The 27,589-nt window shown below is 42.9% G+C and overlaps 1 protein-coding gene and 1 pseudogene across 2 annotated transcripts in view; one reads left to right on the forward strand and one right to left on the reverse strand.

Moving 5' to 3' along the window:
- Positions 1-27,589, forward strand: part of STOX1 (storkhead box 1) — a 46,458-nt gene that overhangs the window by 15,081 nt on the left and 3,788 nt on the right. For both annotated transcript variants that reach the window (XM_032491529.1, XM_032491530.1), the window contains exons 2-3: positions 22,825-22,977; positions 24,198-26,553. In XM_032491529.1, coding sequence (XP_032347420.1) covers positions 22,825-22,977; positions 24,198-26,553 — 2,509 coding nt within the window. The remainder of the gene's footprint in view (positions 1-22,824; positions 22,978-24,197; positions 26,554-27,589) is intronic.
- LOC102520508 lies at positions 4,154-4,760 on the reverse strand (annotated as a pseudogene).

Consider the following 27,589-nt stretch of genomic DNA (forward strand, 5'->3'; position numbering starts at 1 on the left):
TTTTGCTAGGATTTTTATTAGGATCCTGTTAAATCTATGGATCAATTTGAGGAGAATTCATGTCTTAACAATACTGAGTCTTCTGATTCACGGACACGTGTATCTCTCTGTTAAATCTTTTTTGTTTCTGACTGTGTGTTACAAATGTAAATTTTGATGTTACAAATGTAAATTTTGACCTTTGACTTATGGAGTCTTTGAAAGCCTTCTGTGAAACCAGATGCCTTCCGTATACCAAAGAGTAAGCAATGCAGGTGTTTGAGGCAGTGTAGAAAAGGAAAACCCCAGAATATCCATTTAAATTCTTACAGGCACAGAGGCACTGAGGATCAAAGAGGAACAAATCCCTTGGGAAGAATCAGACAATTCATATCAACTGAGAGGAAAAGTATTTTGAAAGGCAACAAAAGATAACCCCAGTTTAAGTTTTAAGAGCATTAGCAGATCCATGTTTGTTGTGGTGGCTTGGGTTGTTGGGGAGTTTGTTGTGTCAGGTCTGGGGTGGGTTTGGGGATTGGAGGGCAGATGTATTTTCAAGTTGCCTCTTCTGCCTGCATCCTCCCTGGAATGGATCAAGGCCTTTCCTGTAGTTGTTGACCAACAGTCACGCTAGGCCAGCTCTGATCTGGGTGCCAGGCAGTAAACAGTGAGGGCTGCGGGGTCTCCTTGCCCCGTGGGCATTGGCCAAGCAGCATTCCCTGCACTGGAATATCATATCTCCTTCAGGGTAGAGGCAAGGGGCCTGCCTCTTGTCCCTGCTCATTGACCATGACTGAAAGGTGCTAATTCCAACCAGACTTCAGCCAGGTCAGGCCCAACCCAGCTTCACTGCCGCCTTTCACCTGAGTCCAAATGGAAGGAGTCCTCAACCAGAGGAGGTCATCTCTGGATCAGACTGAATAGAACCAGGGCACTCAAGGCATGCCCCTGCCTTGTCTTCAGGTGTGTGAGGCCTGTCCCGTCTGACTAGCCAGTGCACAGAAACGGAAAGCTAGTCGGGGTGGAAGCTTAGCAGGATGAGGTATGTGTGTTTGTACCTAGAATTTGTTTCATGATTGTCCTTTCATACCTGTTTCAGATTTTGATTCCTATTAGAATACAGGCGGAAAAACACCTGCAAGGAACAATTTTGATGTGTGCCTCATTCTGTATGTTTGCTTATGTTTTTGTCACAGCCTTTGCCAGAATCTGTTTCTCTTAAACTTTTCATTGCCTGACTCTCTAAGAGTATAAAGGAATGGTGTGCCCTTTAAATGGTAATTGTGGGTCAATAAAATGGTCTGTCTATGGAGAGCAATGGTGTTTGGTGATGGTGCTTTTTGGAAATTCCAGGGCTATGTTTTGTTTTTAAACTAAGCTTAATTGTCTAGCCCTGCAGTTGCCCATAGTTATATTTGCTGGTTCAAAGCCCTGTAATAAAAAGAACTTTTTTTTTTTTTTTTTAGTATTCTGTTATAACTGAATCAAAGCACTATGAGGTTAGTGGTTTCTTGTGTCTTTAAAGAAAGTTGAGTGGGAGGGTATAGCTCAGTGGTAGAATTTGTGCTTAGCATGCAGGAGATCCTGGGTTCAATCCCCAGTACTTCCATTAAAAAAAAAATTAAACAAACCTAATTACCTACCCTCTCCAGCCACCTTCCCCCCACCATTAAAAAAAAAAAAAGAAAGTTGAAGACAATTTTCTTGGAAGCTTTTAAGCGCAGGGCACTTCACAAAGACAGTGCCTTCTATTTCCATTCTTAGCCTTTCATCCCACGCAATGGATTAGGGCATTATTTTAGGGCTTTATTTCCCAAAGTGGAGCATGTATAGCATCGGTGGTGGTAATACAACTTGATTTAGGTATAAGTTTAAACATTAAACATTTTTAACGAACTAAGATAAACCGGTTTAACAAGTGGTGCTGATTTTCTACTTAAAGTACAGACAAAGTTTCCTCAGTAACAATTTTAATATAGTGATTTGAAGTTAAGTGTTACATATGTGAGTAGGTCCCAAATGTCAAAGGTGACCCAAATGATTGATGTTTAGGAAACAGTAGACTAGGGTTTGTTTCTAAGACACTAACTTTTCGACTTCACTAATCTGTGAGGAAATCCCTGGTGGTTTTGTGTTGCAAAAATTCCCAGTTCAGTACTGTGTTACACACTCATTTTAAAGTTGACGCTTTCTCAGTAGCTGATTCCATGACATCTTGTTTATTTATACTTAGACTTTTATGTGGTTTTGGCAGGCCTCTCAAGAGTGTGGGGGCTATGGGAAAGCTGTAGCCACGGGGACCTTACTGACTTGGACTGCCAGCTTCAGTTACACAGGGTGGAGGCGTAGAGAATGAGGGGAAAGAAGGAAGAGTAAGAGGTGTTTTCCCTCCCGACACGTACTAGTTCTGATTCTCCACAGATGCCAGCTGGGTGTTACACAATTAAATTCTGACACTAACTACTCAGAGTTAGTGTCAGACTCTGTAGGTTTAAGGCTTCAGTCCCACAAGAGTGTCTCTACTTCACATACCAGTTGAAAGCACTGGGTCCCCAGGTTACCGGCACCTCTGTCCAGTTTGGCTACAAAGTCGAGAGTTCCCACAACCACCCTCCCCAGGTTCAGTAATTTGCTAGGACAACTCAGAAGTCAGGAAAGTGCATTACTTACTGTTACCAGTTTATCATAAAGGACACAACTCAGGAACAGCCAAATGGAAGAGACGCATAGGGCAGGGTATAGGAGAGTGGTTTGGAGCTTCGTGCCCCCTTCAGCACCTGATGTAGTTACCAACCCAGAAGCTCTCCCAACTCTGCTGTTCAGCAGTCTTTATGAAGGTTTCAGTAAATAGATATGATTTAGTAAATTATTGGCTGTTGGTGATCAATGTAGTCTCCAGCCGCTCACTCGTCTCCAGAGGCTGGGGAGTGGGGCTGACGGTCCCAAGCTTCTAACCAAGGTTTGGTCTCCTGGCAGCCAGCCCCCATCCTGAGGCTGTCTAGGCCTGCCAGTGACCCTTATCACTAGGGAAATTCCACAAGGTTTAGGAGCTCTGTACCAGGGACTGGGAAGAAAGACCAAGTATCTTTCTACAGTATGATAAGAGGGAACCTGTTTCCACACAAAGTCGAACACAACTCCGTCTTTGCAAAAAGAATGGGAGGAAGAGGGAGTCTCAATGTTCTAGTACATTGGGATGCCCCATGAGTAAACTTAATCATGTGGGTCTTGATTCACTAATTGTCCTCCAAATGTGGCAATAAGAAGTCATTAAATTTTAAAATCTTTTAATTAGAGCATTTTGGGGTTTTTAATATTCATCTTTATTAATTTTATCTAGAATGCACACATCAGGTGTTCTGGATCAGAGATTATTCTTTCATCACTTTAAATATGTTATTACAGTGCTTTTTGGCCTCTGTTGTTTCTGGTGAAAAGTCAACTGTTAATCTATTTGGGGCTCCCTTGTATGTGATGAACTGTTTTTTTCTCAGTGCTTTCAAGATTGTGTCTTTGGTGGGTGGGGGAGGGTATAGCTCAGTGGTAGGGTGCATGCTTAGCATGCACGAGGTCCTGGGTTCAATCCCAATACGTCCATTAAAAAAACGTTAAAAAAAGACATTAAAAATATATTTAAAAAAAGAAAAAAAGATGTCTTTGGCTTTCAGTATTTTCTGATGTATCTGTGTGTAGAATTAGCCTACTTGAAGTTCTTTTAGCTTCTTGGATGTATAGATTCATGTTTTTCAGCAAATTTTGGAAGATTTTACTGTAATTCAGATTTTTTTTCTGCTCCTTTCTATTTCTCCTATCCTGACTGGTGCCTTTAAAGGAGTCTTACATTTCTCTGAGGCTCTGATCATTTTTCTCTTCTATTTTCTCTGGAATGCTTATGTAATTTCCTCTATTGATATAATTTCAGGTTCATTGATTCTTCTACAAGTTCAAATCTACTGTTGAGCCCCTCTAATGATTTTAAAATTTTGGTTATACTTTTCAACTCCAGAATTTTCATTTAGTTTTTATAGTTTTTCTTTATTGATATTTTCTATTTGGCAAGGCATTGTCTTCATACTTTACTTCTTTAAGCATGGTTTCCTTTAGTTTTTGGAACATATAATGGCTACTTTGAAGTCTATATTGTTTTAATTTAATTTGTTAGCTGGCATCTTTATTACTCTGGGGGAGGGAGGCACTCAGGAGCTCTTGGTGGGCAGGTCTGCCTCCTCTTCACCATCACATGCTTCTGGCTGCACAGGGTGGCACTGGATCTGTGAATGGCGGCCATGCGCAAGTCCAGGCGGTACTTGTTCTTTCGGATGTGCTGGGTGCTGCTGAGGGTGGCTCGGGTGTTCTTGTAGATGGTGGTCAGCCCATAGGAAGCGGCTGGCTTTCGCTGGCCAGCTCTCTGCTTCATTACCACCACAACACCTTTGCTGTGGGCTACCAGGTCTTGCGGTGGATCAGCCCAGTGTAGCGGAAGGAGTTGCTGGCCTTCAAGTTGTTGGGCTCAGTGCTGTCTGCCTGCTTGTTCTTCTTGATCAGGAAACTGCAGCAGTTCCACACAAGTCCACTGCAGATGCGTGGACACAGTGGCAGCTCCTCTCATTGTGGTGGCAGGAGACAGTTTCTGTTGCCAATTTTTTCGCTTACGTAAGGGTCACAGGTTCTTGGTTCTTTGCATGACTTGTGATGTTGAAAAGCTGGACTTTTTAGGTAACATAGCAACTCAGGATACAGATTCTTCTTTCCCCTCGCCAGGAAGTGTGCTTGCTTTTGTGACTTGACTAGGCTATTTTAGTGAAATATGTTTCCCTTGAAGCATGAAGCCTTTGATATTGCTCCCCAGAGAGCACAGCCTTTATCATGCATACAGTCACCCTGGGATGGTGGTTTTAGCAGGGCTCTGACTGTCCCTGATCTCTTAGTTACGACGTCTGCTTCATTTGGTACTACACCACTCTTATTAGGCTGTAATTATCAGCTGTTTGCTCTATTGTTTTCAACAATGCTCTGGGGCAAACTTGCTCACCAGTCTGTTCCAATTAAATGCTGGCAGGAATTGTTTTTGAGGTCAGTCTCTGAAGTTTCTTCTGACCCCAGGAGGGCTCTTCTTAGCTCTGTTTCTGGTTCTCTGTGTGCACTAGCTAGTCTGTAGTTTAGCTCATTATTCTTAAAAGGAGCAGTTTCCAGGAGTGCCCTTAGGCTTGAACTTTCCTACACACTTTTCAAATAAAGTCAGTTCCTTTGAGGAGTGCTTTGGAATGTTTTCTTAGGGACTGCTTCTCCCTCACTAGGCAAACAGAGCCACTGCCCTGGGTGCTGGGCACAGTGAGAAGACCAGCTTGCTCTCCTAGGGTGGAACCTATGCTCTGTGAGTGAGCTGGGATGAAGGTGATTGGAGTCCTAGTATTCTTGGACTGCTGCTTTGGGACAGAGCCAGGACTGGGTGGGTAGAGACTGGGTAGAGGAAGGGAATCCCAGATCTCTCAGTCACACTCGCCAGGAATTTAAATTTAGCCTCTTCAGCTTGGTGTTGGAGGGGATGGAAAATGCTGGCAGCTTGCCTTTCCCAGTAAGATTCAGTAAACCTTGCTTGGGAGCTGAGGAGAGGGAGTCTGACGTCTTGGTTGTATTTGCCTGGAGTGGAACTTTCATCAAACTGAGCTGGAGTGGGGCAGACGGGGAGGGAGGTGGTAGTGGCCCAATTGCCACAGACTCTCATTGTTCTTACCAAGTTTCACTAGGTTTTCTTGAATAAATGTTTCCTTGTCTGGTGTGTGCTCTTAGAAGAATTTCCAGAGGCTTTGAATAGTTGTTTTATAGTTGCCACCAGCTTTGTTTTGCTAGGAAGTGGTCCACGGAGTTCCTTGCACTCACACCCCAAAGTGGAACCAGATTACTTTTTACTTACATAGCAACTGCATCAGTCCTGGGGTCAACTCCATGAGAAGCAGTTGGAAAAACCTCCCACACAAGTGGCTGGACATTCCATAGGCGTGGGAATGAGAAAGACGGACTTTCTCTGCTTATACACAGGAGAAAGTCAGTTGCCCCTTGTTTGCTTCCAGAAAGGAGAAAAACCTTTGCTATTCGGAGACAGGATGGAAGCATTCTGGGCTTGCTGACTTTTTGCAGTGTAAACACATCTCTCCAGGGGTCAGATAAGCTCCAGCTTTCTGACCTAGAGATGTCTCCAAGGTCCTGGGCCTCATTTTCCCTTGAAATACAAACACATACCTCCAGAGCTGGGTGAATCTATCTGGAGTTCCCTATCTATACAGTTGCAAATTAATTTTCTAAGATTTGCTCTTAGTCCAGGATCCCAAATTTTCAGCAAATTTATTCAAAAAGCCCAAACTCTGCAGAAATACAAAACTGTTTTCTCTCTACCCTATGATCCCACCTCTTGTGTTTCTCCATAGTTGGCTCTTGGTAAATTTCCTGATCATCTGCCATTCCATGGGTTATTTTGTTCTAATCCGCAGTGGGGGCAAGAACTGAATCCACTGGGTTTGTCTTAAACAACGCTTTTACCCAGGAAGACTTCAAGGGCAGGATGAGGTCAGTCCCACTGTATTGGTCTTAATCTCAGCCTCCAAAGCTCTTCCTGGTTTTAGTCAGTTGAACAAATCTCATTTATCATAAAGGTTTATACCTTAGAATGCCTGGTGGCTTTCTCAGGTTTCTGTATTAACTTTGCCTACCTGGCCCGAGGCATACACCCAGGTAGAGCTGGCTATATTAATATTTTGCACAGACTTTGCCATGTCCTGCAAAAAAGAAACCTATAACTTGCCCCAGTGAGTTGAAGCTGGCCAGAATGCCTCTGAGGCTGAGACAGGGTCATGAATCACTTCAGCTAAAGTGAAGAATAAATTTCATACCACCTTTCTAATGGAATAACTCATATTGTAGGTAAGCTTCCCACAGAGTACACGTCTGAGGGTTCCTTGGTCTACCTAGGGTATTTCCTTAAAGACTTGAAAATTTCTGATAACCACCTCCAGTGTAAGTTGGTGTTTAATGCCTGCCTTTCATACATACAGCCCCAGAGGGCCTACATGGCACCCCTGGAAACAAAGAGTTTACAATTACTAGGGCCCCCAAGAGGGACAACACATCAATTAGTCAGCACAAGTGGGCAGGATCCCTAATGGGGCCTCCCACTAGTTGATAACTTTTGGGACTCTACCCTTCAGCCCAAAAGATTCAGGTCAGTCCAGTTTTTGCTTTCAGTTCAGTTTCAGGCAGTCCTGCTTGCTCATGACACCAGTTCATCTGTCCCTGAGGTGTGGTTGTCATCTGGAGGTGTTCTGCATGGAAAACGCAGGAGCTGGGACTGTCCCCTCCTGTCTGGTCAGCTGTCAGGCAGTGAGTGGTCAGTTTGAATTGGGGAGTGGTTAGGAAAGGGGCGCAGGGCAGCTTGTGGGGAGAGCAACTGATGAGTTCTCATTGTGGGGGGAGGGTCCCAGAGCAGATTCCAAACAACACAGATCATTAACCCCTGCCCCCACCCTCCATCTCCCTTCTTGCGGCCCTGCTTTTTGCTTTTCTTCCATTGTTACGAAGTCAGTGAGCCTCATTACTATTACTTCACAGGTTTCTTCCAACATCCTCCCCTCTCACCCAGAAGGGTTGGGTGCAAGAGAGGCAGAAAGCCTCCTCACAGAACGTTTTCACACAATTCAAACAGAATTATTCAGTCTAAATCTCCTAAGACCCCTTTCAGGAAAGCTGACCTGGGATTATTGTTAGGGTACAGAGAGAAGCATACATTGTATCCAGGAGAATGTTTAAGGCAGAGTTCTGAATTAATTTTTTTGAAATAGATTTTTGGAAACAAGCCCCCCACCCTTACTGTCCTGACAGTGACCCAGTGAAAAAGCTGGAGAGAGGAGCAGCCCTCCCTGACGACAGCTGCATTGAATCATCAAGCTACCTCACTGAAGTGTAAGGTGAAAAGTGAGTCAGACCAGCAGCTGATTGTTGAGTGACCTCTGCCAGAACCAAAAAAGGCACAAATTGCCCAGCTGCAAAACTCAGAAACGCTGAATCCAAAAAGCCAACAGTAATGAGATCTTCCCAAGAGGGGGCCCACAGTCTCATCTGCTTTAGTCTGTCCCTCTACCCGAGTAGGTGGAGGGGCTGCACTCCTTGTGTTTTGACCTTCCTCTGTCTTGCAGCTTTCCTAGGAATCCTGCCAGGAAACAGTCAGGCTTTCCTGATCAGCCATGGCCTCTTCAGAGAACAGCCCTTTCCACAGGCTTCTGTGTGTGATCCAGGCAGGTGCACCAGCACTGATGATCCGTTTCCACAGCTCACACCACAAAAGTGTGCCTATCAACAGTTTCAGGGTCTGAGTTCTGCTTGCGGAGCAGGGAGACCACACTTGTTTTCAGCTTAACGGAGCTTAAAACCACAATAGGCATCAGTGAGCCAGGCCCAGGCAATTGAAGGAAACCTTGTGAATCTAGGATTCCCTCTAATTTCCTCCCAAAAGCCAGCTGCTTTTCCTTGCCTGGGGCAGCAGCAGGTATAGCTGCCCCTTTCTTGTGCAAAGCTGAAACGCTGCCTAGCTATCGGGCCTTTCCTTTCGTGCAAGGATTCTTTAAAAACTCCTTTTACCTGTCAGTCATAGAGTTAACCCACAACTTTATGATCTACTAGGGGGTAATCTGTTTTCCACAAGAGCTCATTAGCAGGCTTGAAAGCCTCTTTCAAAAAGGCACATACCTAGTAACCGTATCAAAGACTCCTAAGGTATACCTTAAACTGGAAACTGCCTCCCTTCTCATGCTCTCTTGGCCTACTACCTTTCCTAAGGCAAACATTGTGGCCACAATCCAGCACAGGAACTTGTTCTGTATCCCACACCTGGAGTCCAATAAGATTTCAGGCCTCCAGTTTGATGGTAAGAAGCCAGCAGTTTTCTCATTTGCCAGACCTTAGGGCTAAGAGGCATCCATTTCAGTCACAGGTGGCAAAAAGCAAGTGTGTCCCATTACACTTCTTTTTGTGTCTTTCTCTAACTGAGATGAGATGATCCCTCTGGAGCAGTTATGACAAGCGTATAACATCCAAATCAATTTCTGCCATATATTCAGATGCAGCAGCATGGAAAACGACACAAACCATTTTTAAACTCTCTTTTTTTCCCCACTGCAAAGTTTTGCACAAACTCCTAGCAGTTAAAGTCAGCATTTACAGCGATAAAAGTCACAGCTGTGGGGAGAAGCTGCTTCCCCCCTTGTGGGGAATGCAGAGGGAGGCAAAATGCAGGCTGCACGTGGCATGTTAGAATGGCCCTCCCTTTTCCCCCATCTGGCCTATATGAGAAGGCTCCAGGACTTTTCTGTTCACTCAGTGAGGTTTCGCTCTGTACTCCTCAGCATCTCCACTTACCCATGCGCCGTGTCTCCTCTCCACATAGGTACACCGTGCTGGTATCCAATAGAGCCATCACTGTTCCAGTCTCTCGTCCACTCCCGTTTCCGCCGTATAAAGGGACTAGGGTGGTGCCTTCTGAAACAGGAAGATCAGCTAGGGCAGAAAAGGAGTTAAGGGTCAGAGAGGAGCAGAGAAGTGTCTCCAAGATAGCAGTCCAGACTGCTTCCCTGCGGTACTGGGCCGCTTAGCTCTGCAGTCCTAGACCCTCTCCTCTCACCTGTGCCAGAGAACAACCTAAGCTTCTCTTGTCCCACCTAAAGCCTACCTTTAAGAATTTCCGGCCCAACCAGAGGATGAGAGCAAAATCCAAAAGTGCCATTAGGGCTGTGTTTTCCAAGCCTATCTCCTAACACCTGGCTGACAAACTTCCTGATACTTTCAATAGATGTGCTTTTCGTTCACACAGATCCTCTTTAAATCCTGCTAACCAGCCTCGGAGTTCTCATCTGTCTCTCCCAGCAAACCACGGGACACACAGGCGCCCATCATCCTTGTCACCATGCCCGTTGGGCTTTTAGTCTTCATCCTTACCAACTTTATTCTCAATGCTCATGAGGTATTCTAGGTCAGGAGCAGATTAGTTATTAATTTATGCAGTAATACAAATAATATTATTATGGAAGTAGTTATAACTGCATCAGCACCCCTTGCCTCAGTGCTTACCACTGGGGCAATGTGACGAAAGCCAGACGGAAAAATCTCCAGCATGGGTGGTCAGACACGCCATAGGTGAGGGATAGAAAAAAATGAATTTTCTTTGCTCACAAACAGGAGAAAGGCAACTGCTTCCTTCTCTCCCAGATGGAAGGCGGGAAATCTTTGTTGCATGGAGACAGGCTGGAAAGGATCCTGGGTTCTCCCTCTAACCTTTTGGAAAATAAACACATCTCTGCAGGGGCCAGAGCAACCTGGTGACTCCAGTTCTTATGACCTAGAGCCAACTCCATGGTCTCAGGCCTCACTTTCCCTTGAAATGTAAACGCACCTTCAGATTTAGGTAAATCTCTCTAGTCCTCTCATTCTATACTTGTTAAATTAACCTCACTAAGAATCCCAAGTTTGCAGCAATGTTTATCCAGAAAGCCCCAACTCTTCCAAGTCAAAGATTCTGCTTCTCTTGCTAACAGTTTGCTCCGTTGGGCCACGTTGGGAGCAGAACAGATGCAGGACTCCCATGACCCAGGCAGCTCCAGGCAATTCCACAAGAATTGTCTTTGCTTCCATATCGGAGCTTCGGTGCCAGGCTAAAGTGTGAAGTGGCAGTGGGAAGGGGAGGAGGTGGCTTGGGCAAGAGGGTTGCTGAGTGAGCAAGCGATGAGAAAACCTTCCGTGTGTGGGTCATGGGAGTACTGTCAGTTCAGCCCTTGGTAGAAGGGCTATTTCTTGAGTAAATAGAGAATGGCAGTCTTAGACTCCTAAAAAGGAAGAGGAAGGAGCTAGGGAAGCAGTAAGCTAGAAGCAATGTACTTAAAAGATATGTTAGAGCCCGTTTTCTGGGCTGAAACCCAAGAAAGAGTATGTGCATTTGTTCTGCGTGGGGTTGGGGAACCACGACTGTGAGGACGGCAAAGGGAGAGGTCAGGGAATCTCTGCAGATGGGTCCCACTGGTTTCTGCCTGGACAGCCTCACCACATCATGTGTACAAACCTACACTCTTTCTCCCAGAATGTAATCTGAGAAAAGGCCTGGCTGCCTTGGGTCAAAGGTGCGGTAATGGATGGCTTCGTGTGAAGTAGGTGGTCGGCTCCTAGAAGCAGTGACCAGATGACGCTCACATGTAAAGACCAGAGCCGCTGATGTTAAGCATGACCTACAGCCTCTTTTAAGATGTCTTAGGGTGGTGAACTCTACATTTCATTCCTAAGGCACTAAAGTCCTGTGGAGGTGCAGTCACATCTGCCCAGATGTAACATGAAGCCTTCTGTGCTGAAGAAAAGGGAATTCACAATCTAAAAATAAAAAAAGTTTATGTCTTTAAAGTTTCTAACAGCCTAAAAGTACTTCTTAGTGAAATACTTTTACATGAATGGTATCCCCAGAGTGGCTTTTATCTTTTAATAGTTAATATTTCAGGAGGCCAAAAGAGTCTATAACCAACTTGAAAGCAGCTGGAGCAAAGCAGACTGGGAGAAGTGAAAGAGAGCATGGATGCAGAAACTCAGTGTTGCTTTCCAGACTGGGGCAAGAGTGGTTCAGAGGGGCAGAGAGGGTGGTGGACCCGGCAGAGCAGCCCTGCTGGGGGGCACGGGGAAGCACAGATTAGCCTCCCTGGATTCTGGGCAGATCCTGTTCATTATTCTGAGTCACTCAACCCCCACCTCCTTTAGTAGGAGAGGAGCAAGCAAGGCTGCAATCTTGTGATGCTTTTTGGGGGTGTGTGTGTGTGTGTGTGTGTGTGTGTGTGTGTGCGCGCGCGTGTGCAGCCTGGAGTAAAAGGCAGCATTATGTGTGTTTATCTCATGATGCAAATTAGAGCTCTCTCCCAGCTCTCTTCACACTCCAGAACCTAGTCCTCTCTGGAGCAGGAGGCCTCTGCTGGGCTGGATCCACCACTACACAGCCCAGACGTGGAGACCTGGGGCCTGGGTGGATCTGCGCTCTTTCAGGACTGAAGACAGCTTTCTTTAACAAATGATGGGTTACTCACCCCTCAAATATAAGTGAGGTTATTAATTATTTGCCTCTTTAAATCCTGAGTTAATCTTACATTGATGTTAACAGTGATACTGACTTACTGGCCCTATTTCATAGGCTTCCTCTCAGGAGAGATGGGAGGGCATCCTGTTCTTAGGGCTGTAACTGTAGATGCCTTTTTGAGATTGAGCTGTAACAGCTGTGACAGTTCTTGTCTTCCCCTCTGTGATTTCTACATGCGATAAGGATATTCTTCCTCATCTAGAGTAGAGTGCCCATTGTAACCTTTTTAGTAAGATTTCCCCAAACAGTTAAAAATTAGCAATACTGCCAAAACTTCTGCATCTCATTCTTCTCATGGCATGCCCCTGACTTAACATGATATGGGTAAAGTAGCAGGAGCCCTGACACCTTTTCTGTAAATACCCATCAGTGTGGTGTTCTAGCTTCAGAGCAGTTAAGGCGTGGAAATAAAAGCATCCGGCCGGTATAAAATCCAGAAGCTTAATCAAGCCCTAAGCAAGACAGGCATTTTGCCCACAGCAGAAAATATGAGGAGATGAATGTCAAATGTCCTTGAGTAAGTCCCTTGGTCAGAGATGTATTTTGTTGCAGATTATAGAAAGCCCTCTAAAACTGGCATGAACACATGAGGGGTAGATTTGTCTCATCACAGTCAGTTTGGAGGTAGGCAGCCCCAGGGCCAGCACAGTGGCTCAGCAAGGCCATCAGACAACTGGGCTCTTTCTTTCTTTCTGCTTTGTCTTCCTTAGTGGATAGTCTTTTGATATCATGCTTTTCACCTCATGGTGACAAGGTGACTGCAACCTCTTCAGGACCCAGGCTGGAAGAAAGACTCAGGAATGAAAAGGTAGAAGATGGAGGAAAGGCCTTTCCTTTGTGAGGCCTCTTCTCTTGGCAGTGGCGTAGGGCCACCTCTATCTCATTGACCACCATGATGTCACATGTGCCTGGTTTTAAGTGAGGCTGGAAAATTGAGTCCATAATACACTTTTCTGGCTCCACACTCAAGAGGAAGGCAAAGAAAAAGGTGACTGGGAATGTGGGTTGAATGTGCCAGTCTACAATTTCTGCCACAAGGGGTCACAATAAAGTATTACTGGAAGAAGGCAAGGCTAGCAGTCAGCTTTACCAAACATACATTGTCTTCTCCTAGATGGGGGAAAAGTCATGGTCACGACTGGTGTCTGGTCAAGCCAGCTGTGGAAGTTGGGAAAAGGAACGTCAGGATTGGCTAAGAAATCCATCCATGCGCAGAACCATGCCCTACAAGAAGCACTCGAAGTACTAATAACGACATGGAACAAGTGATAATCAAGATTAATATTCTTAATTTGGGAAGAAAAGTTAGAGAGTGCTAATATCAGTAGAACTGATGTGTACTTTGGATGTTTCTCCAGAATAACGTTTGAACCAAATACTGTTGTTTGTATTGAAGAGTCAATGATGAATCCTCAAAGAGGGCTCGTAGTCAGTTAGTGGAAGTGGAGGATTTGAGTCCAGGTCTGCCTGACCAATTCCAGGACTCTCTTATCTTCTGATGCCTTAGGTGCCCTGAGGCCCCAAAGGGACAAGTCTGGCTCATCTTCCTCATGACGGTCGTGCTCAGGCATCCACAAACTTCTGAGAATGGCATTCAGGAGTGGGACCCAGGAATACTGACTTCCAGTCCTAGCAGTTGTAGCCCTCATGTTGGATTATGATTGCCTCCAGCTGCTGCTGTTCCACTAGGAGCCCCTTGGGGGCGAGGACTGTGTCCTGTTCACTGTCGTATCCCCACTAACTGCCATATAGTAGGCACTCAATAAATATGTGCAGGATAAGGAATGATTGAAGGACTGCCCTGTTACAGTGTCAGTGTGTTATGAGTGACTGATGTCATACCATGGCAGCCACGGATTAAGTATTTCTTAAATAGTCCATGTAGGAAGGAGACTGTATCTCGAATGGGTGGGATTAGAGAACAATTCATGGGAAAGTCAGCATTTGAGACAGTCTTCCTGACAGGATTTTGAGATGTGGGGAAGAGTCCTTTAGGTGGAGGAAATGGGCACAAGGTCGTCAAGATGAGAAAGTACAGACTATTCAGCGAGAGGCCAGTTTGAATGGAGTGAAGACATACCTGAAGGGAAATATTAGATATTGGAGAAAAAGGACTGTTGCCAGATATGACTGGCAAGTATTGGGTTAAATAAGTTAGGTTTTCAGTTACAGTTCCTAGAGCCTTTCACAATGTCCCTGTGACTCAAGCCACGTTTCTTAAACATTTGGGCTTTGGGACCAATTTCTTACAAAGCATTTCATGGAATGACTTCCACAGAACACATTTTGGAAAATGCTGATCTAGTTCAGCTCCACATTTAAGACAAGGAAGCTGAGACCCAGAGTGCAGAGGTGGCTTATTCAGCACCTCATAACAGAACTTGGATTAGAACCCAAATCAGATGGCTTGACCTCCAGTAAATGTTCATTTGTAATGTGAAGACTATGTGTTTATAAAGAACAGCTTCTTCATTAAAGGTCATTACAGGGACTTTTATTTATCTGTTACTACTCAAACAGCAACCTGGTGCTGAAATACCCCCAGTTTTGTACAGTGGTATTTTATATTCATCACTGTGATGCTGAGCAGAGGTGAGAGCTGTCAGTCACTGGCCCTGCCTCTGCAGACTCCACAATCTTGGGTTCATCTTAAGTCAGCCTCAGATTTCCCTGGAGGGCAAAGAAAGGATGTTTTTCTGCACAGCCATTTTAAGGAGACACAGGGACTGCAGAAGTTTACAACCTGTGCCTCTTTCCTTAGCTTTTCCTTGCCCCAACCCTTATACCTACCTGCTGCAGTAGGCAGGATGGCCCCCAAAGATGTCCACATCCAAATCCCTGGAAACTGTGACTATGTTACCTAATATGGCAAAAAGGACTTGGCAGATGTAATTAGCTTATGGACTTCAGGGTGATTACCCTGGATGATATGGGTAGGCCCAATCTAATCACATGAGCCCTTAAAAGCAGAGAACTTGCTCTGGCTGGAAGCAGAATCGAAGCAACAGAAAGGCAAGTCGGAGAGAACTGAAGTGTGAAAAAGACTCCAGGCTGTTTGAAGATGAAGGGGGCAACATGACAAGAAATGCAGGTGACTTTAAGTTGCTGAGGAGAGGCTCCCGTCTGACAGCCATTGAGGGAACGGGGAGCTCGGTTCTCAGTCCAACAACTACAAGGAACTGTTCTGCCGAAAACCTGAACAAGCATGGAAGCAGATTCTCCCCCAGAGCATCCAAGGGCAGCCCTGAGCCCAGCCCCAAGCAGTGAGCAGCAGCACCCGTGGAAACCACCAGACTTCTGACCTGTGAGATACTGTGTTGTTTTAAGCCACCAGTTTGTTTTGACAGCCTTAGAAAACTAACACACCTGGGTATAGTCATTAACAACCAAAGAGGAAGCTGTGAAAGGAATAGAGGTTAGGGAAGGGCCCCACAGGGCCTGAAGAACTTCGGGACCAAGTGTGAATGAATTTTAGCATTTTTTAAAAGAAATCATCTGGTTCCAGTCATTCACATCCTTCCCTCCCAGCCAGGTGTCCCTGTATCTCCGTGGGGGGAAGGCTGCTCCCTGAAAGGGCCAACTCTGTCTTTTCAGGCATATCCATGTGCTGTGACAAGCCAATTGTGAGGTCTCTGTCATAAACGGTCCAAGACCTTTGCAGCTCAACTGCTGGTCAACATCAGTGGCTATATCACTTGAAAGCAAGGGGCCTCTAATTTCCTAATCCTGACAGCTTGAAGTGTGTCTGTTAAAGAGGATAGCACTAAGGACTCCTGCTGTTGAACAGCCTGGCCTTCTGAGGGAAGCCTTTAGCTTTTCAACAGAGGGCGTTTCCCAGAAGGGAGGGGAGCCATTTGTCTGGGAGTTCAAAATAAACCTCTCTGAGCTTGAGAAGGAATTTCAGCTTCCATCATAGATAACCCAGCTACCCTTAGATGTACAGCCAGTTTCTGAGTCTTGGTACTCTTTTGTCTTTCAGTGTGAAGGAAAGTGTTTGCGTTCTTTTGTTTTACTGAAATAAAAGGGAGACACGGAGAGGGGTTTGGTTTTGCTAGCCTGAAATCTTTCTTCTTTTTGTTCCCATTTTGTTTGGTTTTCTGAACCTATTTAAGGTTATAACACAATAGATCCAATTATTTAAAGTCATGGAAATTTTTGCCCAGTGTCTAATCTCTGATGAGACATACATTGTTACAGAGTACTTTCATTTTTAAAAGTTCAGGATTAATTTTAATCTTAAAGAAATTTGGAAATTCAGTACTGGATAAAAGTGCAATTTAGAATCAGGGAAGCTTCTTGGATTACATAGAACAAAACATCCCTTTTTATTAAGCCTGGGTGTATCTGCAGGCTGTTTTATTCATGCTCTATTGTCATCTCTACTGCATGTAGACGATACTTTTCCCACAGTGTGATTCAATACAGGCGCCCAGAAAGATCCTCTCAGATTTCATGTGTCCGGGTAATTAGCTGAGTTTGAGTGTCTCAGTTAAACTGTTTGAAGGTCAATAATGCATGAATTTCTGGCAGACTGCCTAGCACAGAGTCTATAAACACACTTGTATAGGGGACTAAACATTTTTAAAATAGAGAAAATTTTGTGTTTTAAATATGAAATAAATAATGCTAGGATTAGTTTTTCCTAGAATTTAATTTTATGGCAAATTGACGTTTTAGTGTAACACTAAAAGTTCTGTTGTGAATGCTTTCCAAATTGCCAAAGAAATATTTCCTCTTTTTTTGTGTATTTGTACACACTTTCTTATGGATCTTAAAATCAAATTCAAGCACTGTATATTAAAATGAAAGAGTTTTTCTAACCATCCTTTAGAAAAAACTCAGAGTTTAGATTCCATGAGAATGCCCTCTTGGAATTTGTTTCGGTGCCTTAAAAGCATAAGATAAGTGTAAATATTGCATGGTAAGTTAATTTTTTTCCCCTAAAGGTAAAGTTTTTATGTAAAGCTTTAATTTTGTCCCTGACATTTAGGAGCGTTCAGATATCAAGATAAACACTCAGTTTTGATAAAGATGCTTTTTTGAAGGGTTCCCCCCCACCAACGCCCAGTGGATAAAGCAAATACAGGCTTGGGAGAGGCAGGTTGTAACTTAATTTTGGTTCTGCCTTTCTCACTTGGAGAATACAAAGTTTAGGCTTGTTTTAGTTTTATTAAAACTTCCAACTGATTATCTGTAGCTGGCAGATTTAGGAGTCTGGTGTCCCGGGTTGAAGATTCCTCCAGTACCGCGGCTCTTGGTTGGGGGAGGTGTGCTGGTGCTACGCCAGCTGCCTTCTCTGGGTCTGGTGGAAGGCAGTCTTGCTGTGTCCGTATTTGTCATGAATGTACTTCTTGCTGTTTTCACCTTGGGGCATGAGTATTCGCACCTCATGAATTGTCCAGGAAATAGCTCTTCCAGCCACTCTTCTTCACGGTTAGACAACAGCCAGGATAGGGTATTTTTCTAGAGGAACTTCGTGTCCTGACATGAAGATGCCACCTCCTTTTCCTCAGAATTTTGATGTGGTCTTTGATGGCACCAGATTCTTGAGCTATTATCACTAACTCCAGGAACAGGCCATACCTCCATTGTTCTGCTCCTATTGGCCAGGGGCTTTCTAGGCCACTGTTACTAGGCACCCGGGAGCAGAAATTGATTGCCTGGGGTTATGTGAATTTATGTCTATCACACAAGAGACTGATGCTAGTCACAATTCTAGGATCCCAAGCTATGAGGGGTCTGCTCTGGACTGTACTGGATGTCATTGGCTTTCGATAGTTAAGAGCTCCATATTTTCATTTGCTCACTGGGTATCTACATGCTACATATGTTTAATTTGCATTGCCCTGTTTTTTTCTTTCCTAGAAAAGTAGAATTTTAAAGAATAATTAAAAAAAAACCTCATATATTTTACCTCATAATTTGGGAATTAAAAAATATTATATACCAACTAAATCCTTTGGGGGTACAGCACAGTAGCAATGGAAATGTCCTTGCAGAAAAGGTGGCATTAAATGTAGCAGGCGCTACTCTGTATGGTTCTACTTTGTTGGTATTTTTTGTGAAACCAGTCTTTGAGCATAAACATGTTTCCCATTTCCACAGCCCCCAAGAGTACAAGACTGTGTAAACAGAGAGAACATTGTTGTGAACTGTTTACTCTGGCCCACAGGCTCTCCTAGTCTTCTGATCCCTGCTCAGCTCAAGGGTCAGAGGTCTGCAGCGGGCCTGGACTTAAGGGTGCTTGTCAATTACTCCGCAGTAGTGGAGGGTAAAGCCCAAGGGCTAGCCTTCTCTTACTGTGAAATCTACTTATTTCTATACATGGCATCTTTTACACAGAAATTTAATATTTGGTGAAAAACTCTGTAAGAGTTATTGCATTCCAGAAACCCAAGTGCAAAAGTAACTGAAACAAACTATGGCTGCTGCTCGAAAATCATTCCCACATCTGTCACAAATATTCCCATGTCAGGATTCCCTCTGCTTTCCTGCACAAAAAACTCTTGATGATTTATGCACCTGAAGACGTATCTTAGCAACGGCTGTGAAGGAAATGTACTGAGAAGCTTTCTCTAGGCTTTGTTTAGAGGGAGCTCCACAGCAGACGTTAAATGTGACTTAACATGTTCTCTGAAAGGCAGTTGACACATAGTTGTAGTAATTTTAAAAAGAAGAGAGGGCATTTGTCTTTCTAGTTGGTAGGAGATTTATTTACTCTTTTAAAATACACATCCCCACACTATGGTAGGAATTATGAAGAAAATTTCTAAATATGTCTTTGGATTTGGCAAGCAGTTTAAGGATTCTTTAACAAAAAGTTTGGGGTTTTTAAAATGTAAGAAAGAGCTTCTCTTTCTCATACATTTCTGCTTGGTAACTAAAAGTAGTGCTTTCTGAAAAGTACATTTTAACTTACTTGGAAGTAATTATAGGTATACAAGGGATTGCAAAGAAATGTACAGGAACATCCCATGCATCCCTTCCCTCAGCCCCATGAAAAATCTATTTTGACTATTCATTTTCCCATGGAAAGAGGAAACACGCTTAAGGATTGAGCTAGCAAATGGGCTGCTTCAAGTCTAGCCCAAAGGTTCATTGGAGACCCTTTATTGGACCCCAGTACAGCTTCCTTGTTTCATTTGCACAGAAATGGGAAGCCACCAGCAGGGGGCGCAGCAGGAGCACCAGACATGCACTGCTTTTCTAAGCCACTCATCTCTGTTTTAATCTCTATCCTTCCCACCCCTATCTAAAAGTTCAAAGTAACTGGGTGTACACTAGAGTTGAGGTGAGGCTTGAGTGCCTATTATGCGGTTGAGCATATCGTTTTCAGATTTTGCCCGCTTCTCCAATACTCTAGTCTTTAACTTTCTAGGAGAGGAGACCTCCCCCCCTCCCTTTTTGAATTAAGGACTTCTAAGTCCACATGAAGTGGGGCAGGTAATCAATTTAAGATCACATACAAGAAAAAAGTCACTTAGACTCTCTTGGAAGATGGGAAGGAGATATATGTTTGTTTTAAATTAAGCACATAGAGTTAAATATGTTTAAGAAGCAAAAAAATATGTGCAATTGTACTTTAATTCTGTATTTGGCCAGGTTGAGGAGGGAGAGGAAAGAGAAGAAAGTAAATCTCAGATGCAGAGGGAAAAAGGAAAAGCAAAGAGGGAACGAAGATGGGGAGAAAGGCTTACCAGCCTAGCTCAGAGGTAGAGTTTCTAGGAGGATTTTGAGTTTTAGGTCAGTTAACATTCTACTCGGACATTAAGTTTCATAGCATCATCTCTTATCACTGCCCTTTGAAATGCTACTTAATTAGCCATTCATCCTAGCTTCTCAGAATGCTATAGGTATCTTAGCATCACCCAATGGGACAGCACCAAGCAGGCCAAGAGGAGAGCCTTCCTTAGGCTGCCAAAGCAGACAGCAATTCTCCCCTGTGTTGCGACCTTCCAAGGTCAAAGATGCCCCAGCCTTCCAAATAGAGACGTGTAAGTAAACAAGGAAACAGAGCAATGTGATCTTTAATAGCAAACTGCTTATCAGGTTCCTGATGGAAGTCCTTTATCTTTCGTGCGGTAAGTCCTGTGAGCCACTGACCAGCTTTAGCTACAACCCTTTACACTTGGCCATTCCTCATCAGTTTCCTTCCCCCTCAACAACCAGTGCAATGTATTGGCTTTTTCATTGTCACTGGGAAAGTCAACTGCAGGGTATAGCCAGGTTTTCTAACTATTTTGGCTTCCCTCTGGCTACAGTTGACTCCTATGCAGCCCTAGGGCCATGTTTATTTGTTGAATGATTAGTTACTTCAGCTGATACTATGGATGTCAACACACTGGTGCTACTCAGACCAGCAGCATGGACATCACCTGGGAGGTTGTTAGAAATGCAGAATCATAGGCTCAGGTTCAGATCTTCTGAATCAGAGTCTGCCCATTAGCACAATCCCCTGGTGATTCTCATATGCACGCTGAAGTTTTAGAAGCACTGTTGGCCTCCCTGACTCTCATCCTTTTCTATTCCCAACTGCCACTTCATCTACCAGACACCACACTTAAATCGCCTTGAGACTCGGGGCTCCTTCATAATCTTTGTATTCATTTTTCAGTGTCCTAGTGTACTCTGAGACTAACTGTTCAAACTCCCTTTCTACTCTTCACCTCCTCATTCCCATTTTTTCCTCCTCCCATTCCTAGTTCTCCCCAACTTCATGGAGATCAGATGACCTTGCTGTACTAATGTTTTTTTCACCCTATGCCTCAAGATATTTCTGGTCTTCTGCCACTCTATTTTCTCATATCTCAGATGAAGTAATATTTATCTCATTTCTAATATAGTTCTTTTATCTGTGCCTTTTGTACATTTTCCCTTTCCCTTCCTTTGGGATATCTTGCTGTTTTATTGGTCTCCTCTCTCTCAGAATCATTTCTGTCATCTCCAAAAAGCCCTTCCTTTTTGCATCCAAATGTGCAGAGATTTTAAGAAAATCCCAGCATACACACACACATTAACATTCACTTGATCCTACTCCTTTGTAGTTTGTGTTCTGTTTCTCCTCTTTGACAATCAGATTTTTTCCAAAAAATGGTCTAGAACAGTGGTTTACAATTGAGGCAGTTTTGGCCCCCATACCCAACTCCTTCTTTCCAGGGACTTTCGGCAATGTCTGGAGACATTTTTGCTGCAACTGTGGGAAATGCTACTGGCATCTAGAAGTCAAGGACACTACTAAACATCCTACAATGCACAAGACGGCCCCCTACAACAAATAATTCTCTGGCTAGGGTGACCAACCATACTGGTTTGCCTTCAACTTTCTGGTTCTAGCACTGAAAATCCTGTGTCCTGGGAAACCCCTCAGTCCAGGGCATACTGGGACAATTGGTCACCCTGCACCTGGCCCCAAATGTCAAAAGTGCCGAAGATGAGAAACCCTGCTCTAGGAGGAAGAGCCATTAACTTCAGTTTTTTCTCACCAACTCCCTTCCCTTCAATCTGACATTTAATATCTGTTCTTTCCTGTGGTAACAATTCTCTTGAAAGTCACCAATGTCACCTTGTTTCAATCAAGTAATCCAGTTGCCTTTTCTCCAACTTTTTGATCTCTTTCAAGCACTTGACTCTACTGATTGGCTATTCATTTTGAAGGGTTTTTTTTTTTTCCTCTTACTCTTTGTTCTCTCCCTCCTGCCTTCATTACTGTGCCTTCTGTCTTTTATGAGTTCCTATTTCTACTATCTCTTAAATGTAGGTAGCCCCTCAGTTAAGTGTTCCTTGGCTTTCTTCTTTACTCGTCTATTAAAGAATTTGTTTTACGCCTGAGCTTCAGCTCTCATCCCTATTGGTTGATTCCCAGATCTCTCTCCTGAGTCCTAGTCCTTCCTTTCCAATAACTGAGGGGTTCCCTTGAGTGTCCAGAGAATCTAAAACTCAACCTAATGGCATTATAAGAAGAACATTTAATACATTGGCAAAGAGGAAAGGCAATATGGTCTAGCTCTTTTTTCTAGCCTTATCTTCCACTTTGGTCTGATATTACCCTTAAACTCTCTCCAACCAAGATAACTCTAGCCGCCTCTTGTGTACTTTGTACTTCCCTCGCACCATGATTTTGCTCCATGTATTCTTGCAAATTGGAAATGACTTCTGCCTTTTCCTTCTTCAAATTTTCCTAATCATTCCAGTCAGGAAAATGCGGAATGATGAAAATACTGGATCAGGAGTCAGAAGATCTATTTCTGTCACTACTTGCTTTTAGGCCTTGGGCTCAATTATTTGAGCTTTCTATTGTTTTACATACTTTAAATAAAGAAATAATAATCTCCTCTGTGCCTGTCTCAAGAAGCTAATATGAAAAAATGCTTTGAAAGATGTGAATTGCCGCATAAGCATTGTGAGACCTGAACTCCGGTAGCACTTGGTGCCTTTCATTTGGAAACGATCTCTTGCTTATAAAGTAGTGACAAATATTACAAATTTCTTAAAAGTAGAGGTCATAACATACAGCCTTTTTCTTCTGTAGTTTCTATCATCGCACATGTCATGTTGGCAGAATCTGAGTAAGGACTGGTGAAAGAGGAGCAGTTCCACCTGCTATTCAGTTTTTACTCTTGTTCACTAATTCCAAACATTTTATAGTGTATCAAATTTTTCACCTTTCCTTTTTTTTTTTTTTTTAATCTCCAACTTAGGTGATGTCTTTCCGGTGCAAATGAATCCAATAGCTCAATCTCAGTTTATACCTTTGGCTGAAGTTCTTTGCTGTGCAGTATCCGATATGAATGCAGCTCAGATTGTGGTAACACAGGAGACACTCTTGGAACATCTGATGAAACATTACCCAGGTAGGGTAATGAGTTTTTCTTTCTGAGTTCATTGCATGTGTTTGGTTTCTTTTTATGTCATCTTAAACACGTAAATGAACTGGGTGATACTCCCATTTTTTTCTATGATTGAATCTTATGTTAGAGCCTTGTCATAGAAAGGCCTGCCTCAATAAACTTGATATGAGTTTTTCTTTTATTTCCCAAATTAACTTTTTCAAGAATAATGTTTCTGGTAACAAATAAGTCACATGTTATAGAAAGGAGTGCAAAAACATTCATCTTCTCCCCTGACGTCCTATTCTTAAATGGTCACTTCCCAGAGGTGACAACTTCTATCATTTATAGTTTCTCATGTATACTTTCATAAATTGTATTTGAATATGTGTATCCTTTTTAAATAACAAATTGGATCATTCTACACATTCTCTTTGCACCTTTCTTTACTTTTTTAGCTTAAAGACATAGTTTGGAGATCTTTCCATACGAGCATATATTGATCTATCTCATCCTTGTTATAGCTGCGTGGTATCCAAATGCATGAGTGTCAAAGAGCATTTTTATCTTTCCCATCATAAACTATGCTTATTGTAGAAAAATCCAGAAAGTATAGAAGAGTAATCACTCACGTCACCATTCCCCCAAGGAAACCAATGTTGATACGTTGATGTATTCTTCCGGTGTTACACATTTTACACACTGTTTTCACAATGTAAATATAGTTTTCAACCCTGCTATTTGGAAAGGGAATTTCTTTTAAAGTTATTTTGTTACCTTCTCAGTTTGTCAAACCTCCATAATCCAGATGTCAGGTAGTTTGCCCTCGCCCAAGCACAGACTAGTTTTCATTTTCTCTTTAGATTCTTACTAAGATTTAAGCTATGAAATTGTGGTTTTCAAAAACTTCTATGTTTGCTCTCAGGACTTTCCTTAGTCAACACTTAAATTTATAATGAGGTTGTGTAACTTGGTGTTTGTATTTGAGTGAATTCAGATTTTTTTCTCTACTTAATCATTAACCTAGACATATGCCTTTGTGTAGACAAAATTATATTCCTGTTACTCAATTCAATTATGATTCTTGGTAATGCTTCTTTCACATTTTAATTACATTCATTAACTATGTTCCAATTAGCTTGGATTCAGCAAGCATATGTGTGGTGACTTCTGAGCTACTGATTTCACTCATTAAAATGTTTCTTATTCAGAATCTATCAATGTAAAATGCTTGTTTATTTTAGGCACTGCAATTCCATCTCAAGATATTCTCTATACTACTCTGGGAAGTCTGATTAAAGAAAGGAAGATTTATCATACTGGAGAAGGATATTTCATAGTTACTCCTCAGACTTACTTCATCACAAGTGCAACCCCCAAAGAAAATAAGACAGTCCTATCAGATGAAAGCCCCCGGATGCCAACTTCCATCACATACTTGGTGAACGTGGAGAGCTGTGCAGAGTTTGCCAAAGGAAATGCAGCCCCCATTTCCCACTGTCACTCTTGCCGCTGTTTCCCTGATGTGTGCACTCAGGGTGCACAGGAACCACCGGCTGCTGCAGAAGTGACTAGCAAAGGCCAGAAAGGTTTTGGAGAATCCAAATCTTTGGTACAGAATCGAGCAGTTTCAGTGTCTGAGGAGAATCAGGTCTGTGAAAGCGCCAAACCTTTGGCACACAGAAAAGACAGGGAAAAAGTCAAGAAGTTTGGCTTTAGCCTCTTCTGGCGCAGTATATCCAGAAAGGAGAAGTCTAGAACGGAGTACAGCAGTTTCTCTGCTCAGTTCCCACCAGAAGAGTGGCCTGTCCGAGATGAAGATAACTTGGACAATATCCCTCGAGACATTGAACATGAGATAATCAAACGAATCAATCCCATTCTGACCGTTGACAACTTAACCAAACATACTGTCCTAATGCAAAAATACGAAGAGCAGAAGAAATATAACAGCCAGGGCACTTCCACGGGTATGCTGTCAGTTGGGCATAAGTATCTTTCAAAAGTGGGAATTAAGAAAAGGCAGGGCCGGTCTATAAAGCCTCGAAGGCAGGGCCAGTCTCATAGGGAAAGACACAAAACCAGGAGTCAGCGAAGTGGGCCGCAACCAGGAAGCATTAGACGGGAGAAATACCCCAAGCTCCCGGCTACACAGCCCATCCCCAGAATTAAAAGCCCAAATGAAGCAGTAGTTCAGACACCACTTGATGAGAATCCATTAGTGCTAGGTTCTCATTTGTTTTACAAAAAGCAAATCAGTAATCCTTTCCAGGGTTTGTCTCACCGAGGGATCCCTATAACCAAAGGGTACAACATCCAGAAGACTAGTGATCTGAAACCCAGTCAGATTGCACCAAAGGGAAAGCCTTTCCAAAGGTCAGGGTCTTTGGATTCAAGAATCTTTGAGAATGAAGCCAGACAGCCATGTGCAGAACAGTGTAATGATAAATTGAGAGCAGAATCCATTTGTATGACTAACTTTACTGTCAAACCTATCAGCGATGACTTTAGAGATCCCCTCTTAAATTGCTGTCAATGTAGTGTTTTGCAAAATGATAGTAAATGCTGTTCCTTCAGGGAAAGAATGTTGAGATATGATGTGTATGGTGGAGAAAACAAGGCAATCCCTGAAGTCTTGAGGAAAAGTTATTCCCACTTTGACACATTAGAAGAGACAAAAGAAACACAGCATGTCCTGCCACCACGAGGCTCCTCTTCCTTAGACCAAGCATTCTCTGCTTGTAGATTAGTTGATAAAACAATACACCAGTTCCAAAACCTTGGTCTTTTAGATTACCCGATTGTTGCGAACCATTTGAGACAACCCGAGAGACAAGACAGAGACTCAGAGGAAAGTGTAATGAAAAAGGTATTTGTCCAGGAAGCAGAGACTGTGAGTCCAGAAAATGAAGGGCTTTCTGATGATGACCAGGTCTTGTATCAGAAGGAAGTGGAAGATGATGATGGGGCCTGCAGTTCCTTATATCTAGATGAGGATGACTTTTCTGAGAATGACAACTTAATTCAAATGCTGCCTGGCCACATTCAGTATCCCTTTACAGGGGGAAGCAAGTGGAATCACTTAGGGAAACAAAAGGTGACTGAAAGGTCTCTGACTGGGTACATTAGCAATGTAGGTAGGTCTGAGCCTCATGCGCTTGAAGGAAATGAACATTACAAACCCACTGGGTTGCTCACTAACCCAGGTGAAGGCCAAAAACCTAATCTCTCTGCTGAAAGCTGTGTCTTCAGTTCAGGGACCCAGTCTGGTTTTAACTATGAAGAGGAACTCAGTGTAGCTAAATGTGTACAGGCTTCATCACCTGCCGATGGAAGTGTATTTGATTACTGCAACACAAGGAAAGCTGCTTCTGAGGCTGAAACTCTCCAAGACTGTCTTGGTGACACAGGAAAGAAGCCAGCTAGCTGGAGTCAGAGTGCTCAGAATCAGGAAATGAGAAAACAGTTCACACAAAAGTTAGAACTTTTCAACACTTCACATATGCCCGTGTTGGCTCAGGAGATCCAAAATGAACTCAGTCACTTGGAAGGAACAGAAAATCATAGCATGGCAGGAGATAGTGGAATAGATTCTCCACGGTAAGTGCACATAAAAGCATTTGATTAGCCACCATCCCACAGGCATTAGTAAAATCAAGGGCAAACTGAGTTACCTAGTGGGAGACTCCTGAATAAACTTTATAATGATAGAATTCTGCCAGCCTTTACTGAATAGGTTGTTTAAAGTTACAATGAAATCTTTTATATAGTAGGACAGAGTACACTTTTAAATGTGAACCAAGATTTGACTGTTCCACTGCTACTAAATCTTGAAGTATTTCTAAAAATAGGAAGGAAAGTGGTTACCATAACCCAAGCACTTCCTGAACTCAGGGTTGGAAGTGTTCACCTGTATTGCTGGCTCTACACAAGTTGAGAAATAGATGTGGCTATTTTCTACTAATACTGTCCATGCCAATTTGTTTAAATAACATTGCTCTGATTATAAAAATAATATGGTCATAATAGAACATTTAAGAAGTACTGAAAAGTATTTTTAAAAAAACACTATAATCACCCCACCACCTAGATTTTTTTAAAAGTCCTTTTATATTTGGTGTATTTATAACACTTTAGTCTCCACATAGTGATCTATATAGTTTATCTATTGAACTCATACTGTAGTTACTATTTTGCATGTTGCTCCTTTCAAAAGAATACAATGAACAGTCCCCCCAGGTTATTAAATAGTTTTCTAAAAAAGTTATCTTAAAATTTGGCATATATCTTCATTAGTTTTTTTAATTATGTAAAATTGTTGTGTACCTCCTTAGAAACAGTAAAGTAATACAGAAATGTAGAAAGTGAAACTGGAAGTCTCCATTCCCCAACCTTTTCCATTCCTGTCCCATAGAGATTGTTAACAGTTTCGTACATATTCTTGTAGGCTTTTTTTCATGTATTAATAAATGTGATTATTATTTTTTTAATGGAGGCACTGGGGATTGAACCCAGGACCTCCTGCATGCTAAGCATGTGCTCTGCCACTGAGCTGTTTCCCTCCCCTCCACTAAATATAATTTTTCAACAACAAATCATACAGAGCTGTGGCTTTCTTTTTCCACCTAACTTACCA

Source organism: Camelus ferus, chromosome 11, assembly GCF_009834535.1.
Source record: "Camelus ferus isolate YT-003-E chromosome 11, BCGSAC_Cfer_1.0, whole genome shotgun sequence".
In the NCBI taxonomy this organism is placed as follows: Eukaryota; Metazoa; Chordata; class Mammalia; order Artiodactyla; family Camelidae; genus Camelus; species Camelus ferus.